The sequence below is a fragment of the Dendronephthya gigantea genome, unplaced genomic scaffold (assembly GCF_004324835.1).
Source record: "Dendronephthya gigantea isolate DGI-Jeju-01 unplaced genomic scaffold, DenGig_1.0 000068F, whole genome shotgun sequence".
In the NCBI taxonomy this organism is placed as follows: domain Eukaryota; kingdom Metazoa; phylum Cnidaria; class Anthozoa; order Malacalcyonacea; family Nephtheidae; genus Dendronephthya; species Dendronephthya gigantea.
Genome location: NW_021163078.1, coordinates 328,485 through 346,576, shown reverse-complemented (window position 1 = coordinate 346,576; position 18,092 = coordinate 328,485). Strand labels below are relative to the sequence as shown.

Below are 18,092 nucleotides of genomic sequence, written 5' to 3'. Positions count from 1 at the left end.
CAGACCCAACACCCGGTGGACACAACCACCGTGTTTAAAAGCAAATTCACGCTTCTGGATTCGTAATACTGCAGCATAGGAGTTTTTCGAGTTCCGGCCAACTAAGGGTTGCGTTGCCGACGGTCATATAAAAGGCGTTCTTGAAGAGCCCAATGAGGCGTTCAAATTCACCGCCCCACCAAGGCGCGCTCTACTTAAATTAAACTTCCATTTTATTGACTGTTGACGCAGAGAATCTTTGAACTTCTCGCTTTCTTGGGCTTCTACTTCGCCGCCGCTTTAAAGGTACTGCCGTTATGGGAGCATATCAGCTCGGGTCTCCCACGAGGGGCTATAAATCGTTTAAGCCTGACAATGAACTCTATACTAACTCCAACGACGGTAGCAGGTCTAGGAACACTCCTCGGGTTAAGCTGCAGCCATACAATGCAAAATAAGATTTCTTTTCTGCTTTGGACTTGGATCGGTACAATATCGGACCTGCGAAATCAACTCCTATGACTTGGTTAGTTACCGGGTGGTGGTGATTGAAATGCTCTAGTTCGGAATCTCTTGCATCCCCAACACTTCACTCGTACTTTCTTCTCCAGGCGTCGGAGTCGTGGTATCGGTAACCCGAGCGGGTCATATACTTTTGCTAAGGTTGATAGGACTCCTCTCTTGGTTTGTTCCGTTGTATCAATGTATCATTCTCTTTATCCCACGTGAGGCCAAGCAGCTTAATTTCAGATGATGTGGTTCCTAACTGTTCTTTGGCGTACGAGACTTCGTCATCATCGACATTTACTTCATCGTTCTTCTCTAACTTCTTCTCGTTGCTATGCCACTTGTGGAGATGGAACGTTGAGTCTTCGAAGATTTCCTTTGCCTTCAACTTCTTCGTTTGTGCTTCTTCGACAGTAGCGCCACCCGACAGCCTGTCATCCACATACATACCCTTGCGTACTTCTTCAACGAACTCTGGATACCGGTCTTCCCACAGTTTGAGGTGTTGGTTGATGACCCCACCCAAAAGAAATGGGGAAGAGTTGAAGCCAAATAGGACTCGTATTTAAATTAGAGCAGATGCAGAGTTTTGCTGCTAAATTATGTAAAATTCGGAAAGTATAGCATACGAAGTTGGCAAATTTGGTATACTTTTGTATTACGTGCGAAAATGTGTAACTAATTCAGTTACACACTTCCGGATGTGATACAAAAGTATACGTGATACAAAAGTATATAAAATTACAACAATTCGCAACCAAACTTGGCAGTTTGTGTTCTTATTTATCGCCAAGGTAAGAAATTAGTCTAAAGCGCTTAATAGTAATTAAATACTTGCTGCTACACCAGATGTATATACATACCTCTTTGATGTGGCGTTTCCTCAGGCTCTTCTTCGTCATCCTCAGATTCACTGTCGATGTCCACCAATGTACCATGCTCACTCCCATCAACAGCGTTTTCCTCGGAAGTTTCTGTAAACTTCGACCTAGGCTTTCGACGCCGCCACAGCACGCGGTCAGTCCAAGCTGGAATACGCATTTTCTCACTGGTATCGTAGTCATCGGAAAATGGATCGAATTTGTACGTCGGTGCAAATGTTAGTTTCCCTTCAGTGAAACCACGAAAGCACTAGACAAGAATAATTTGTTAGTTGAATATACACAACCCAACTTCTGAAAAAGTTGTAAAATAATGCAATTACGTTAATTTTTGCATGCTTTAAAGACATGTTTTAAACGTCGTACTATTTATGCGGCGAACCTGATATTAATTAGCTATAGTATTCGTTTCACCTAATTCGCATTCAATTCGGCACATGATAGGTTCGACGTCTGAAACGGGCTTAAACTCCATCAACATTATGCTCAAACCTTATGGGAGCTTCTACTCTTGGTCAACTGGTCTTCCACTTGAAGCAGCCCATAATTTTCTTGCATGATTCCTTCCTTAACATCGTCCATAGGAAGGTCGATACGGTAGTTAAAATCACCACACCAAAACACATAGTCGTGAGGAATAACTGTTCTACCCTAAAGAGAAAAGCGGAGTATTTATAGAGGAGAAACTCAAGATAATAGTCGATGAATTCTTTGATTCTGAAGAATTTAACATTCCAACGAAAGTTCACAATCCAAAGACAATCGTGCTTCGTAAAATTAGGCCCTGGAACAGTTTAATTCTAGTTAACTTCAAGAATCCCAATATTTCGCAGTAACTTAAGCCCACTTTATTTTTTCAAATCGGACTTCGAAATTTTGCTATAGGCAAATATGGACAGAAACTAGCGTTACATAAAAACAAACAAACAAAAAAAAAACAAACCAACAAAATGGCAATAATATATTTTACACCGATTTCTGTTTACTTGCTTGTCCGAAAATTCAAGCTTACCATAGGAAATTCAATCTTGTTTACAATGTCATGATAGTCGCTATTACGATCCACTACATTGGACTGTCCAGCAGCAAAGTGCGAACAGACGAAACACAGCGAAGTTGAATGAAGTAGAAACCTTATGGCAACGCCTCCTTTGTTTCCAGCACTGCCTCCAAGACCTGTTTTAACGCTATCAACTGCGACATCTCTAGAAAAGATGGGTGAAAATAAAGCCTCGCTATTATTCTATTAATAACAGATAGATTAATATAGTTTAATAGTAGAGATGCCACCACAGTTCATAGAACTGTGATGTCACAAATACGTGACGCCCTGAGGGGCGGGGGAATGGACGGGTGGAAACAGGGAGTGCGGGGGTGTCGGCAGTGGCTTCACACAACGAGAGGCGAGAATCCGTTGATGACAAAGTTGCAAAGTAGCTAAATGTCATTTTTATGTTGAACAAGGCCCGATTAAGTACATCGAAGAATGTTTGTTGCAACATTTTCCAACTCTATTCAAACCCATCGCGGTATGATTTGTCACGGAATTTTTGAGGTAACTCACAACGTCACAGAGTGGTAAGGGCTGTCAAAAAAGGGCCAAAAAAGCGTTTCAGGGGAAGGATACGAGAACATTTTCCCAGAGTAGAGAACAAAGGTACTAATTAATGTTTAGAAAAAAGTTATCGCGAAGCCTAAAAGAAGTAAAATAGAAAATTTTAAAACCGAATGTCAGGTCCGAACAAGAAAAGTATCATGTCAAGCCGCGGTTTTGACGCATTGAGCGATAGCCTGGTCTATAAACAAAAGACAAAGTCCGAGGTCTGGACCGAGTTATAACCCAGCTTCCGCAATAACGATCACACACCTTCAAACAGTGGTGACGTGCGACATTTCTTTTCAAATTTTGCATTCGCATAAATAGAAGCATTTTGGAAAATAAAGAGCAAACGGAAGTAGGCAAACGAAAAGATTTGTGCAAATGAATCGCAGGATATTTTTCAGGACGTTTCCATTGCTGCGACTGTAACAAGATCAATACTGTAACTACCACAGTGACATCACAAATACTGACCTGATATCATTGACCAACTCTGATCTCACAAACACGAATAGACAGACACCGACCAACTGTTCGCTCGTCAGGAGAACGTACGACGTATCACGAGATATTACTTGCTTCAATTTGTCGCCCCAGTCCAATCGCTGTGCCGCGCTTAAAGACAGAATTTTAAAACATAAACACCAAAAACAACTACAACACTAACAAATACTACAACAACAATATCGGAAACGAAAAATACCACAATATTAACACAAACAGCAACCAGAACTACAGCAATTCTGTTTATCTGCTACAATTCTATACCAAAACACTGCTAATGCTTCAACACCAACAATAAAATAAAAAAGAAACAGGAATTGGATAGCAAGTATTACCTAGTTGATATAATATTTCCAGCCTTTAAATCGACCAACTCCTCGAAACCAATAGCAAATATATCAGTAGGAACACTAAAGTCAGTATTGCTTTGAACAGATCCTTGTGTTTGCCTGATATGAAAATCTAGCAACCAGTCATCCAGTGATTGATGTTTGTAGGCAATACTACGGAAATGCTGACCACCGTTTACATTGAAAGTTCCAATACACACTCGAATGTTTCGCCATTTTGTGAACTCTAAGTGTCGGTCGCACAACTCTCGCAATATAGCTGGTGAAGCTGTGGAAAGGAAGAAACATGAGATCTTTACATGCATTCCATCAGTGCATTATAGGACTATACTTTATCTCTATAGCCTTTATATATCTCTTTAGCCTAAACTTTGGTTAATTAGCAATTATTGAATGAGGTTGAACATGATATGAAGAATTATCAAGCCGAAGTTTGTCGTTATCAACCGAAGCTAAAGGCTGAGGTTGATAATGACGAACTGAGACTTGATAATTCTTCATATCATGTGAAAACCGAATTCAATAAATGTTTTATTATTTATTTAAAAGAACGAACATGTATTCCTCAAAGTTGCCGAGCCTTTCACTTGAGGATTGTGTTGATGTCTTCGCCATTCGTGTGACGTCAAACGTGGGATACGACTATTTATCACACTAAAAAAAGTCGTATCACACGTTATGACGTCACACGTTGGATATGACGATTTCACACATGGTTATTAGCCAATCACAGACTGTAAATTCTTTTAAATAAATAATAATACAAATTACTCCTTTGAACACCAAATTAACAAACGTGATAAAGTTGAATACATTTTACCATAAAGAAAAGAAAAACAGCTTATTTTTCAACATGCTTATTTTTCAATTCATTATAATTCTGGCACTTACATCATATAAAACTATATAGTAATCATTCAACCCAAATCTCAATTTATTTAATAGCCAGGTGAGTACAAGGTTTTTTGATTTGAAAATTCTTCAAAGCATTAATACCAGAAGCATTGCACCACCGATCTCTAAATATTAGCTGAATGAACCGCCTAAAATCTTCGTTTTAAAAAGGCGCCTGGGTAAGAGCCTGAACCCAAACCTAATGGAATATAAACGTTTGTGTTATAGTGCCTGAGTTAGTTCAAATGTTCGTAGTGGTTGGCTTGTGAAATCAGTTCGCTAGCAGGCCACTTATCGATAGCGAGGTCCAGCCTCGCTATAGTATATAGATCAGTGAGTAATAGAAGCAGAATAAACTATACTGCTACTGCCAGTGACTTTATCAAATACCGATTATTACCTCAGTATGATATTGGTATCAAATACCGATTATTATCGGTTTGGAATTATATATTGAATGGATGATGTTCAGAACACTCCTAGATCTCTGGGTGGAAAAAATGGCTTATGAGGACACGTGAGATTAGATGCGTGTCCACTGCAGTGTGGAAGTCCATATAGGATAACGGTGGACGCCAAGGCTGTGTGTTTGTTAGGCGAGCAATATTTTCACATTCTGGAACTTGATGCAATCTGCAACTGCTTCTTAAGCTGCTTCAAGCCTTCAAGGTTCAATCCTTGAAAGGTTTCTTTACTTTACTACTGCCAGTGACTTTATCAAATACCGATTATTACCTCGGTAAACCTGGCTAAACGAGGCGTAGCCGAGTGTTTTACAAGCTTCTCGAGTATTCTTCCAACATTTCCCCGAGTGCATTATCACACCATAAAGGCACGCGACGAGCTTTTTTAATTCTTTTATAATATAAGAAGAAATTACAGGGCAACAACAAAATTTATTTATTTGATCAATAATGAAATTCTCCTTACATGTTATTTAAGATGTTGCTTAGCAACAAAAACTTCAAAAGCCAGAAGCGTGCATTATGGCCTCACAATGCATACGCGGTAGCCAATCAAATTGCTCGTTATATCATACTTATATTATAATACGTGTTTTCATGCTTACCGTGAAGAAATGAGCCAGGAAGCAGAGCTCTGGCCCGGTCTCCCAATTCGCCAACAAACGTATTTCCCAATAGTAAGATGTCAATAGCTTCTTGTTTACTACCGTCAAAGAAATTATTTTTGATTGTTCTTCTGACAGACACTGCGCCATCGTGTAATTTGCTGCCAAACTGGAAGATAGAAGAAAAAGGTTTTACAGTTGCTATGTTGTTGTTCGTTCTGAGGTAAGGTGGTGATAAACCCGGATTTTCCAGGATTCTGCTTACATTTGGAAAAGATTATGATTTGGATTACGTAAACCTTAATTCAGATAAAGTGCAGTCATGCAATAGTGCACGGGAACTAACATTCCCCGAATTAAAGAAGCGCAACAAATCTTGTTACAAAAATGTTTCATGGCGGATTTTGAAGAAAATGTATACCAAAGCTCCCAAAATGGCAATATTCGGGATGTTAACCTTACTGCAAATAAGACATTAAGATTGAATAGGGCTTATAAGTACAAAAAAATTAAGTTCAAGTGTCTCATTTTGCCCAAATTACCCTGCAATATTGAATTCGCCTTGAACGAGAGTTAGCTTGACCTTATGTTTTGCAAAAAATGTGTTTAAATTAAAATAGTGTCACTTGGAATAATTAATCATTCTTCGTTCAATATGTATAAGGTATATTTCATTCAAAAAATTCATATATAGCGCATTAGTTTTAACCTTATTAAATTAAGTGGTATATTAAAATCGTACAGTTCTTGTTAGTCCGAGCATTTGTCTTGGGGTCAAGAATTTTCAAAGCCAACATCAAATAGATGAACAAGGGATTCCTACCACAGATTATTGATGATCTGCTACAAAAACATTTCAGAATCAAATGTTTAAAGATAGTTAAATAGGGACGACCGCAAAAGTAAAAACACTGCGGAAAAAGGTCCACACATGCGCCAAACAAATTATAAAAATTATGGCAGAAAATCTGAATATCAACTTTGAAACAAAACATACCCAATTATTGAGCAAACGCGGAAATATACAGGACGGATAAAGCAAACAATCATTGCATCCTAGCATTTAAACTGTCGAAAAAAATGGAATTCGTCTGAATTTTTTTGTTTTTTAACGGTGTGGCTTAAAAATATTTTTTGAAAACAAAAGTTTAAACTTAAAAGTTAACAAAACTAGCGCAAAGTTATATAAGCTCCATTTAAATACATCCTAAATTTCAATCCGCATTGAGAACACGAAAACTTATCGTATCCAGCGACACATTTTTTCCATATAAACGTGTTTTAAACAAAATGTTAGGAAGCTGTCGTTGTTTATTTGATGAACAAAACGATATATACATTTGATACCTTACTTTAGTTTCTTGTAGGATGCAAGTTTTTGAACATTTCGACCGCTTTTATTTTAGTTTCTAGAATGCAATGTTTACTTATTCGTGGTGTCGTTTATCGGTGTTTTTTTGCATACAGCCCTGTTATTGTAACCCTATTTTTACAATTCTTACCCTAGCACCGCCTTCCATTGCTCCGGTTCCAGTGTACGTCCGACTGACAAGATTTCCGTTGTTAGCCCACATCGTCTTGAAACATTCCACAAATCTTGAAACTAATGATGTTTTCTCACCTAGACCGAGGTGAGAGAGTTGAATCGGCAACATCTATAAAGGAAAATACCTTTTAAACCTGTTACACAACGTAACATCACATGGCATGTTTTATTTCATATGCATGACAGATGCATAAAAATCTTACAAGTGCCACGTAGTTTTCAGCGGTAATTCGCATTCCGCTCGCTTCTATTTCCTCCCAGTAGAAAAAATAGGTATGCAATGCATACATGTGGGTAGCCTCCAAAGCATTGGCAAAGATTTTCAAGTTTTGTTCAATGTCAAATGACAGGCCGCAATAATGGCGGGGAAATCAATGATGCTTAGTTTTACGTTCTAATGCCATACGCAAAGACAAAAATGGGCTAGTTTGCTAGTTGGATACAGTTATAACAAAGTAGACATAAGAATAATCAATGAAATACCAATGAAATACCAATGAAATACCATTTCTGCGATTAATTTATCTGAAAGTTGAAGCCAGTTTACACCGATCAGGCTGACAAAATTTCGGCTCTGCCCAGTCTCTTTCGTAGATAAACAAACTCGGCGGACAGACATGCATCATCGCTCATCATTTTTTTGCGTGTAGCATAGTGGTTAGCCCGCGAACGGGCTACCCACAAAAAATCAAGAATATAACAGAAAATGAAGGTTCTCATGATACAAAGGAAACGGAAATATACAAAGCTGCGAAAGCGGCAAAACAGGTTTTCTTTGACTAATTTATTCGAATAGAAGCTGACAAAGGCGACTGGACCGCAGAAGTAGACGAAATAATTGTTTTTATTATCATTTTTAGTATGGCAGACTTGATTTTTTTCTTGGAGAATGAGTAATAAAAAATTATTGAACTCGCAGGATATCAGAATCATCCAGACCTTACCCTTCGGCAGATAACCCTGACCTCGATATTCTGATATCCTGCTCAGCCCTGTCCAGTACTTCCTAAATATCAGTTACGCGCAGACACGACACAAAACACAAAACCAGATGCAATGCGTGACATGTGGTAAATAAAATGAAGAATCTTTGAGTCAGTCCTGCGGTTGGGCTAGCTTGGCTCTAAAACAAACAGCTGGCAACTCGCTATAGGTGCATAACCGCATCTATGAACTCTTAATTTCGTACCTCCAAGCCAAGAAATGACTGTACGGCATTGGTTCTATCCAAACAATCTAAACAGTTAACCCGCACTGTACCAGATTGCTCGCTAAAAAATATATTGTTTAATCATTATTCAGTAGGAAAAAAAACAATTACCTAAAGTTATGGTATATCCAAATTTACCTGATAACTTCGGCGCCTTTTCTAACAAAAACTTTGAACTTGTCTAAATACGGATCTGCGTTTTTCTTTAACATTTCCAATTTGTCTTTCTTCCCTCCTTTGCACAGGACATGATAGTCAAAAAGAATGAGTGGCGTATCTCCGCTGTGCTGGGATGTTTTCAGATGGTCCTGGAAAATTGACACGCAAGCGCACAAATTTTCAACGTTTCTTTCAAATTAATTTTGCTGAAAATTTAGAATAGCCATGATTTTTATGGAGCTTTTAGCATGGTTCCAGCTTCGAGGTGATTCCTTAATCTTAACCTGACATGAGTACCTTTTAAAAGGTCGTTGCTGTTTTTAAAGTGGTTGTTTATGGAGAAATAAAAGGGAATTATTTATAATACAGATATCATTGTAACAATACTAGCAATCATGATAGACAAAGGTGTTCTGTGAGGACTGCTTTGAAAGAATTCAGAGATTTCTCATGAATATCTAAGATTTCGTAATTAGGTACTACATTCCAGGCGTGGGCTCCTCTGTAAGAGAATGATCTTTTCTATTAGGTTTATCGAGAAGTAACCTACGCCTGTTACTTCGCATTTGATGGTAAATTTTTTCGCGATATGCCAACATGTCGCAGATGTACCCTGGTACAATACAACGGATAGCTTTAAACGTAATTAAGAGTTGTCTTCTTATTGTATACTACACTGACAGCATTATACCTGCCAACAAATTACATTCTGGTAGCAGTTGTATAACTGTTCGGGTATCGGTTACCTGATAGGCTCTGCTCAAATACGACTCTCCTTCCTTGCTGCCCAGAAGATTTATTAACAACTGGTCACCGTACAGACCTTTCAGCGTTGTGATATGTCTAAAGAATATAAAAAAGTTCGATCAGTGCACGAAAACCAATAAGGGTGTACGATAGGAGGACGAGTGGTCGATAGGAGGACGAGTGGTCGATAGGAGGGTACGAGGGATTAGGTTAGAGTGCACGAGGGATCGATGAGTGTGCGAGTGTGTAGTCGATGATAATGGGCGAGGAGTCGATGACAGTTTGCAAGGCAAGGATCAATGAGAGTGCACGAGGGATCGACGAGAATGTATGTGAAGCCGATAAGAGGGTTAGAGTCAATCAATGAGTGTTTTCAAATACTCCTTCCACCCAACGACTTCAGGGTGATCTGGGACTATCAGGGTGATCTGGGACTATCAGGGTGATCTGGGAATATAGTTGTGAAATCAAAATCCATTTCTTGGTTGAAGCAACTTAATACCTCTCGAAATGTACTTTAGTTTGGCTTCAAATTTACGCCGACTACTAGCTTCCATACAGAATAACAAATAAACATATAATTTGATTAAATACTACAAAATGTTTTCCGATTTCGACAATACTTCTGAGCGCTGATTTGCTAAAATATGAGAGCAAGATCACCTGGGTATTTTTTGTAATAACCGTTGTTGTCTGGGTTGTCGTCCTCTAAACCTAAACTTTACAAACTAAAGCTAAACAACTTGTCTGCACTTACTTCTCAAAAGCAGGAGACGAGGCTTCGAACCCACGGGAAAGTTTCACTTTGTGTGACCCAACTTGAATGCCCGGCTGCTCCCAAAACACTGGGACCGAACCTCGAGTTTGAACAAATGACGAAACCCAGTCATCCAGAACAATCACCTGAAAAAAGCAGAAAAATATGAATAGGAACGTGGAGACAGTTACGAAAAATAAATATTTTGGTGGTTTTAGTGCATATGACTCGTGAATTAATATTGTGATAAGTTAACAACTCAGAAAGCTGAAAAACTAGTAACTCAAAGTACCATCACAATATGACTGTCATTCTTTTCCATTCTTAAATTAAAAGATACTCCGTAGTTCTCGTTAAAATATATGAATACGATATAAGGTATTGCATTTGCAGTTTCTGCCATAACCGAGATTCAACAACTTTGTTTTTGTACTTTTAAACAGCCTATTTCTTAAATGAAAACTTTTACACCTTGTTTTTGCAAGTTCATGTAACGAAATATTTGCTTGCCTATAGTAATGATACACAAAGATGCATTTGTACTTTTACATTTATACATTTATACAAAATGCATTTGTACTTTAGAGATTTGGCAGATAAATTATTATGCATGGAACGATACAAAAAATGTATTTTAAGATTGTGCAATAAACGCTATTATATTTATGCAATATTTTGATAGGATTTATCGCAACGCCGTTATAGGATTTATTGCACTATCAAAATGCATGGCAGCAACAAACAAAAAATTTGCCGAACTTAGTGAAGAGGAAATTAATGTAATTATAGATGAATCCACACCGAAAAATACTAAACGAGCAACCGCTTGGGGTGTTTTAGCATTTAAAGATAAGCATGTGTTGTTTAGTTAAGTTTAAAAATGATATAAAGTCATTACGAGTTTACTCAAAATGAATATTAAAAGCATTAAAGCACTCTTTGTTTGTGTATTATCGGGTTTTACATGCACGAGTTCACGAACAAGGAATGAGAAGTTCACTACTGCACGAGGCGAAGCCGAGTATACGAATTAAAAAGCAACATTAGTATAAAAGAAATTTGTGTTTACATACGAAATTTCATCCGCAGTGTAAGCTCTTCATAAAACGAAACAGAATTGAGCAGAATCCCAGGGTAACACTGGGAAGGAAAGAAACAATCAGATTACAGTACCTGCTCAGTCTCCACAAAATTCGCCACGTGACCGTCATCATTCACGCCACGGACATTAAACCTTGTACCAGCTCTCTCACAACTCAATCTTGATATGACCATCGCTTTGGCTTGTTTTGCACCAGCGTACACCGTCTTTACCTCGATGCCACCACACATTATGTTTAGCAACCAAACTGAACAGTCAATATCGAACTTTTGCAGATGTACGTGAAGTGCATGGTTCCTATACGTAGTATCAAGCAAAAATAATTTTGGTGATAACATCAGTGTATCGTTTTATTAGCATAATTAAACGATAGCCCAGCTGTATAAAAGACTAGTTAACTATTTTAAAAACTGTAGTTAAAGACAGAATTGGCCAATCAGAGTTGTGCATGTATTTCTGAGTTAACTAGGATTTAACTATGCAAAATGTAATTAAATTTATTTGGCTTGCCTTGTTGTTTATCTGCTTATTATCGCTTCGTTCGCCCCGCCTTCCTCCCCTGACATTCCACCCGTCGGGGGATGGTTTCCCTTTATTGTTTTTTAGTTTAGCTTCTCTAGGTTCAGTTGGTTTGCAAAGACTCCTACGGTATGTATCTAAGTATTACTATGTGTGCATGCCTCGTGTGTGTTCATGTTTTCCTTCCACGGCTTTCACTTCTGTGATTCCGTGTGACAGTGTGATCACGGGATGGAGAGGGTACCGTTTAGGTTCCATATCTGATGGACGTACGCATGATTGAAAATGACAGTAAAGACTACGTATCGCCAACCTCGTTCGCTTCGCCGAGCTCGTTCGCTTCGCCGTGCTGCCGTCTCCATCCCTACCGATCCGCAGCGGGCATAACTAGTTAGGTTACTATAGTTATTGTATTCGCTAAGCCTCGCCTAGCCTCGTTGGGCCTTATCTGAGTATATTAAAGAGTTTTATACACCCTGGATGTTAGCCGACTGGTCGAGAGATTTTGTTATGTAATCCATAGCAAATACTGCGATTTTATTGGCTAAAAGAAGTGGGATTATTATTACCATTATCTAATTGTACTGCGGTACAATTAATGATTTTTCAAAAATAAAATGGCTGAAATATTTTGTGCTTAGAAACAGCTAAACAGCTAGCCTTGGAAGAACTAAGAAAGGCGAGAAGGGTAAATGAAAATACTGGCGAAAGTACAAAATAATGGATTAATGCACAGCACTTAATTTTTTGGCCCAGTTTGATATATGTGCTCACCCGTTATGTTGTTAGCCTAAATACGGATAAAATTGGGTACATGCATGCTGGCACCAATTTGTGCTTAGAAACAGCTAAACAGCTAGCCTTGGATGAACTAAGAAAGGCGAGAAGGGTAAATGAAAATACTGGCGAAAGTACAAAATAATGGATTAATGCACAGCACTTAATTTTTTGGCCCAGTTTGATATATGTGCTCACCCGTTATGTTGTTAGCCTAAATACGGATAAAATTGGGTACATGCATGCTGGCACCAATTTGTGCTTAGAAACAGCTAGCCTTGGATGAACTAAGAAAGGCGAGAAGGGTAAATGAAAATACTGGCGGAAGTACAAAATAATGGATCACTGGTTGGGTACATGCAGGTACCAATTTTAGCCATGCTGTACTGCATACTGTACTAAATAAAATGAGCGACTGTTTTGTAAACGCGGAGCTAACATTAACAATGGGAATGAGAAGAAAAAAAGGGGGAAAATAATCCTAAATTACCTACAGAAAAAAAATAAATATATCATCACCATATATCATCGCCCCCCAATCTTCCATAATCTACATAAACTTCCGACAGAAGAATAAACCGGGTTCCCTAAGGGCCTGTTTACATGGAGCCGAGTTACCCGGGTAACCGAGTTACTCGCCTTGCCGGGACAAAACGGTACTGTGTTTATATGGAGCCGGGTAACTCGGTATTTGTTACGGTACATTGTAATTACATGACGTACTTACTATGTAGGGTGCGAAATTTCAAAAACTTTTTACAATGGTGGTAAATGAAACGTAAACGCGCATGCGTGTTTGGCGAATATTCTACTCGCCTAGCCGAGTTTCCCGTTACAAAGTGTTTACATGGTATAACCGAGTAACTCGCCTTGCCGAGAACCCGGCACAGTTTGCCGAGAACTCGGCACGCCGAGTTACTCGGATGCGCCATATAAACAGTCAACCGAGATATCCATACAATATATAGAACAGGCGAGAACTCGGTGCTGCCGAGTAACTCGGTTAGCCGGGTAACTCGGCTCCATGTAAACAGGCCCTAAGGGTGGATTCCCACTTGCAGAAAAATTAACAGGATAAATAAATTAGTTCAACTTGACTGTTCTCAATTCAAAAGAAAATATTTCGATAGCGAACTATTTCTCTGTGAGTGGAAATCCACTTAATATTATTATCGAAGAGTTGGCCCTCGCTGGTTACCCGGCCGGGTATTTCGCACGGGGTATCTTCCCCGGGTCTCAGTATTTATATGACTTGCCCTGTTGTTTATCAGGGGGCAGTTGTTCGAAAAGCGTTTAGCTTAAACGGTGGATAATTTAAAAATGGAAATTATCTATTTATTGAACAACTGAGCTGAAATATATCGATGTAAATGGTGTAATTGTCAATGGAAGTACATATTAAATGCATAAGATGCAGGTTCAGTCATTCACAATATCTACGAGAGTATTCTTAAACTTTGGCTTATCCACCGTTTAAGCTAAACGCCTTTCGAAAAACCGGCCCCTGCTTATTATCGGTTCGTTCGCGCCGCCCTTCTCCCCTGACATTCCCCCTCAGGGGTGGTCTTTTCTATTGTTGCTTTTAGTTTAGCTTCTCTAGGTTCATTTGGTTTTGCAGAAGACTCCTGGGGTATGTATCTAATTATTTATATGTGTGCATTGTATGTGTTTTGTGTTTTCCTTCCACGGATTTCACTTCTGTGATTCCGTGTGACAGTGTGATCACGGGATGGAGAGGGTACCGTTTAGGTTCCATATCTTGCTGGAGGTACGCATGATTGAAAATGACAGCAAAGAATATTTAATGGCGCTTAGCACGTTCGCATCCTGTACAGGGTGTCTCAAAAAAAATGAAAACTATCGAAATCACCCATAACAATGTAATTGTTAGAGTTTGAATGCCTAAGCACTCTGAGTGATTTCAATAGTTTTCGTTTTTTTGAGATACCCTGTACAGTTAACGCTAACTACGTTTTTATACAACTGGCTTAACTACGTGATTAAAGTTAACTACGTTTTAACTACAGTTGGGTGGTTAAAAAGTAGTTAAAACGTAGTTAAGAGTTTTATACAACCGGCCCTAGCAGTACCTTTTACAAAATATATAAGCATGACCATTTTCTAACGGTATATATGTATGCAAAATTTTGCTCAAACATTTTAAAACCACTTACCAAAAGAATCTATTGTCCGGTTCCGTAGCTGAAGTTTGTCTTTGATATGTTAAACTCAAATCGAGTGGTACGTCTTCTTCATTAACCGACAAGGTGAAATAGAACGAGCCAGAATTCAGCAACTTGCGGACTTCAGAAATGCCGACTTCATCGTGGGCGCCGAGCGCAATGAATACTGTCGACGTCACACATGATATTTCGCTGTTTTTAATCTTCCCAACAGAACGACATGCGGTGACAAGAACAAGATAAAGGAAACTATCATCTTCTCCTAAATGGAAAATATTAGAGCATTGTTAAGAAATATCAAAATTTGAGCGCAACTTGTTCGAGAGAGTTATGTATGTGGATGTGTCTAGTGACATTCGGTCATGTACTTATTTAGAACGATTACACATTCCAATGTAACCCACAAGCAGCGCGGCAGCTTCCTTAATTGTCATTAAATTTGCCTCCAAAACTACCTCAAATATACGGGGAAACGTCAAATGTGGTATACTGCCCAAAATATAGACAAAAACACCACTCGCGTCGTTTTCACTTGAGGAATGAGGGCGAATATTCTCTGTCGCGTTTTATGTACGAGCGTACGAAAGTCAGTTTATACTTATAAAATCAACAATTAAATAGATGCATAGGGTGACAATGATGATGATAAACTTTTTTTGATCGTTAACATATTGCCAGCTAAAGCTGATTTTCACAATGTGTGCTGAACCAATCGTGGACCAGAATCCGACCCTATGCGTTTATTTAATCGTTGATTTTGTAAGTATATACCATTTAAATTATTGTGTTAATACGTCCAAACAACGCGACAGTGGAAATCGTCCCGGAGGTACTTCATCAGGAGAATGTTACTTACTGACGTACTTTAATTTGTCCTGACGGAGGCCCCCAGGATCTTGAGAGATCTTGAAAGATCCTGCCAAGATCTTCGAAATAATAAGATCTTGGCAAGATATTTATAAGATCTTGGCAAGATGTGAAGATCTTGGAAATTCTTGGCTGAAATTTGGATCCTCTTGCCAAGAGGTCCTTTGTCGTAAGGACCTTTGTCAAAAGGGTTATAGTGTGGCGTGGTTGAAAGGTTGACCATTAAGTGGATTTAGTGAAATGAGAAAAAATAATTAGGCAGAAACCGAAGAAATATCATATGTTTTGGCATTCGGTTTTTCTACACTACAACTAAACTTTCAAATATATCTTACTCAAACTTAGCCTTAGGACACCAAGACAGCCATAGGCATCACACACTTTGTTGTAATCTTTCTTTATTGTGGCTGTCTCCCATGGTGCTAAAAATATTAAAAGGCATATACAAATCAATGACTTGAACATGTCCTAGTGGGAAATAAAAAAATTATTCTTCAATTTTCAGAAGGTGGAAATGATTTTGGCTAGATAATAATTCTTGACACGAATGTGAAATTTTTAGACTGCAATAAAATATTGTCCCAAATTTCTGTATAGGACTTGTAATTGTGAAGTTGACAGTGCAAATGGACCTTTTTTGGATTGCAAATAAATTTATATTGCCTCCTCCAAACAGTGCTATGATTTGTCAACTGGAAATGAATCATTGTTTAATCACATGATAAGTTCTCATCAACTACACATAATATATTCCACATATAAGACATGTCATATAGCACCATTAGAATTATTACTATTAGAATTATTATTAAATTGAACTCTGAGTTCTTTACTAAAGGCACAAGTAAAACACTTCTTATTGCCAGGGTCTTCAAAAGGCAATTTAGCAAACAAATCTTTTCCTAGCCCTCCCCATTTCAGGCACAAACCTTATCTAATAAACATATACTGGAACATGAGAACTTTTTAATTTTTTCACCTAAGTTTCTAGGTACATCACTCAGCAGGAATGAAAAAATTAATAGATAAAATAATTGACCAATTGCATAATAGACCAACTTTTGATTTAGGTAACAAAAAAGGAATTTCTGAAAAGTGCATACAAAACTTAGTAAGATTGCCAAGTTTGGCTGTGAAATAGTGTAAAGTACCGAAGATATAGCCATGCGAAGTTGGTGAATTTTCTATACTTTTGTATTACAACCGAACGTGTGTAACTAAATTAGTTACACCCTTCCGGCCGTAGTAGAAAAGTATACAAAATTGGCAAATTCGGATGGCTATATATTTCGTACTACTTGAGATTTTGCAACCAAACTTGGCAATTTAACTAATTTTGGTATGTTCTTTTTAGCTGTGGTTATTTATTTCCTATTTGTCACCTAGATCTGAAGTTGATCTATTATGCAAGTGGTCCATTGGCAGAGTAAATTCTGCAATTTCTGAAATTATTGATAATCAGGCTAGCTTCAGGCTTTCAGCCCTCAGAATTGTAATCACCAGAGTTCATAAATATTTGGGCTCCATAATGAGAAATTTCTTTTCATTAACTCATATCTCAGGTGACTCATCAAGGTTTAGTTATATCACCAATTGAATTTGTCCCAACCACATCCGGAAAATATATTATCATCGTTAAAAGTTGTCATATTGTTGTGTTGATATTCAACAATACCATACCAATATAATTTTAAATATAAACGGAAAGAATGTACTGTGACAAATCAAAGCATTCCCTTCGTACGAAAACAATTTTAAAACCCACCTAACTCAGCTACAGCACCACTTTCAAACAACAAAGATTCGGGTTTGTCACGCTTTTCAAGTAGAACTGACACTGCCTGGGTTTCGTTGAGTCGTTTATAAACACTGAATGACTTACTCAAAACCATTATTAGCACTGCAGCTGCTTAAAAACATCTTGTTTGATACTCTATAGATATGCACTTTGAGAGGAAAGCATCTTAACTTCAAGTTTCCAGAAAAAAACCTAACATTTATTCAATCTTCTTTTATAAATATAAACAATCGAATCTCATTCGAGCATAACAATCAAGTGAAGTACTTGGTGTAATACGATTTTTGGTGCGATTTTCTTCTCTTGGTAAATGCGAAAGAGATAAAAAGAAAACTTTATCCAACTTATTCTATGGATGTAGAAGACCCTGAGGGTGAGGCTAAATTTGCCAAACAACTCAAATTGTAAGTAATAAACTTTAATTGATTGCTAACTGGCATGCGCTCTCCTCCATAGTTTTTGCAGACTTTTCAGTTTTTCTCAATTGGTTATTTGCGATATACATGGTCTATCATAGGCAGCCCCATTATGCGTGCTAGTTTGAACGCGAGAAATTTTTCCGCAATTTTTCAGCATGGTGTAAAAATAATATTAGAAGTTCAAATCACGCTTAAATTATCATGCATATATGGATTGCCTATGG

The 18,092-nt window shown here is 38.0% G+C and overlaps 1 protein-coding gene across 1 annotated transcript in view; it reads right to left on the bottom strand.

Annotated features, from left to right (window-relative positions):
* The window catches only part of LOC114531045 (synaptojanin-1-like), a 28,231-nt gene extending 10,573 nt beyond the window's left edge, over positions 1 to 17,658 (bottom strand). The window contains exons 1-15 of the mRNA XM_028552687.1: positions 17,417 to 17,658; positions 15,987 to 16,073; positions 14,776 to 15,046; positions 11,377 to 11,602; positions 10,204 to 10,349; positions 9,446 to 9,542; positions 8,679 to 8,848; positions 8,520 to 8,601; positions 7,287 to 7,439; positions 5,785 to 5,953; positions 3,807 to 4,089; positions 3,442 to 3,582; positions 2,380 to 2,572; positions 1,860 to 2,018; positions 1,350 to 1,617 (exon numbers count right to left, since the gene is read on the bottom strand). Of these exons, the coding sequence (XP_028408488.1) occupies positions 1,350 to 1,617; positions 1,860 to 2,018; positions 2,380 to 2,572; positions 3,442 to 3,582; positions 3,807 to 4,089; positions 5,785 to 5,953; positions 7,287 to 7,439; positions 8,520 to 8,601; positions 8,679 to 8,848; positions 9,446 to 9,542; positions 10,204 to 10,349; positions 11,377 to 11,602; positions 14,776 to 15,046; positions 15,987 to 16,073; positions 17,417 to 17,543 (2,572 nt within the window). The 5' untranslated portion in view covers positions 17,544 to 17,658. The remainder of the gene's footprint in view (positions 1 to 1,349; positions 1,618 to 1,859; positions 2,019 to 2,379; positions 2,573 to 3,441; positions 3,583 to 3,806; positions 4,090 to 5,784; positions 5,954 to 7,286; positions 7,440 to 8,519; positions 8,602 to 8,678; positions 8,849 to 9,445; positions 9,543 to 10,203; positions 10,350 to 11,376; positions 11,603 to 14,775; positions 15,047 to 15,986; positions 16,074 to 17,416) is intronic.
* Positions 17,659 to 18,092: the final 434 nt, after the last annotated feature.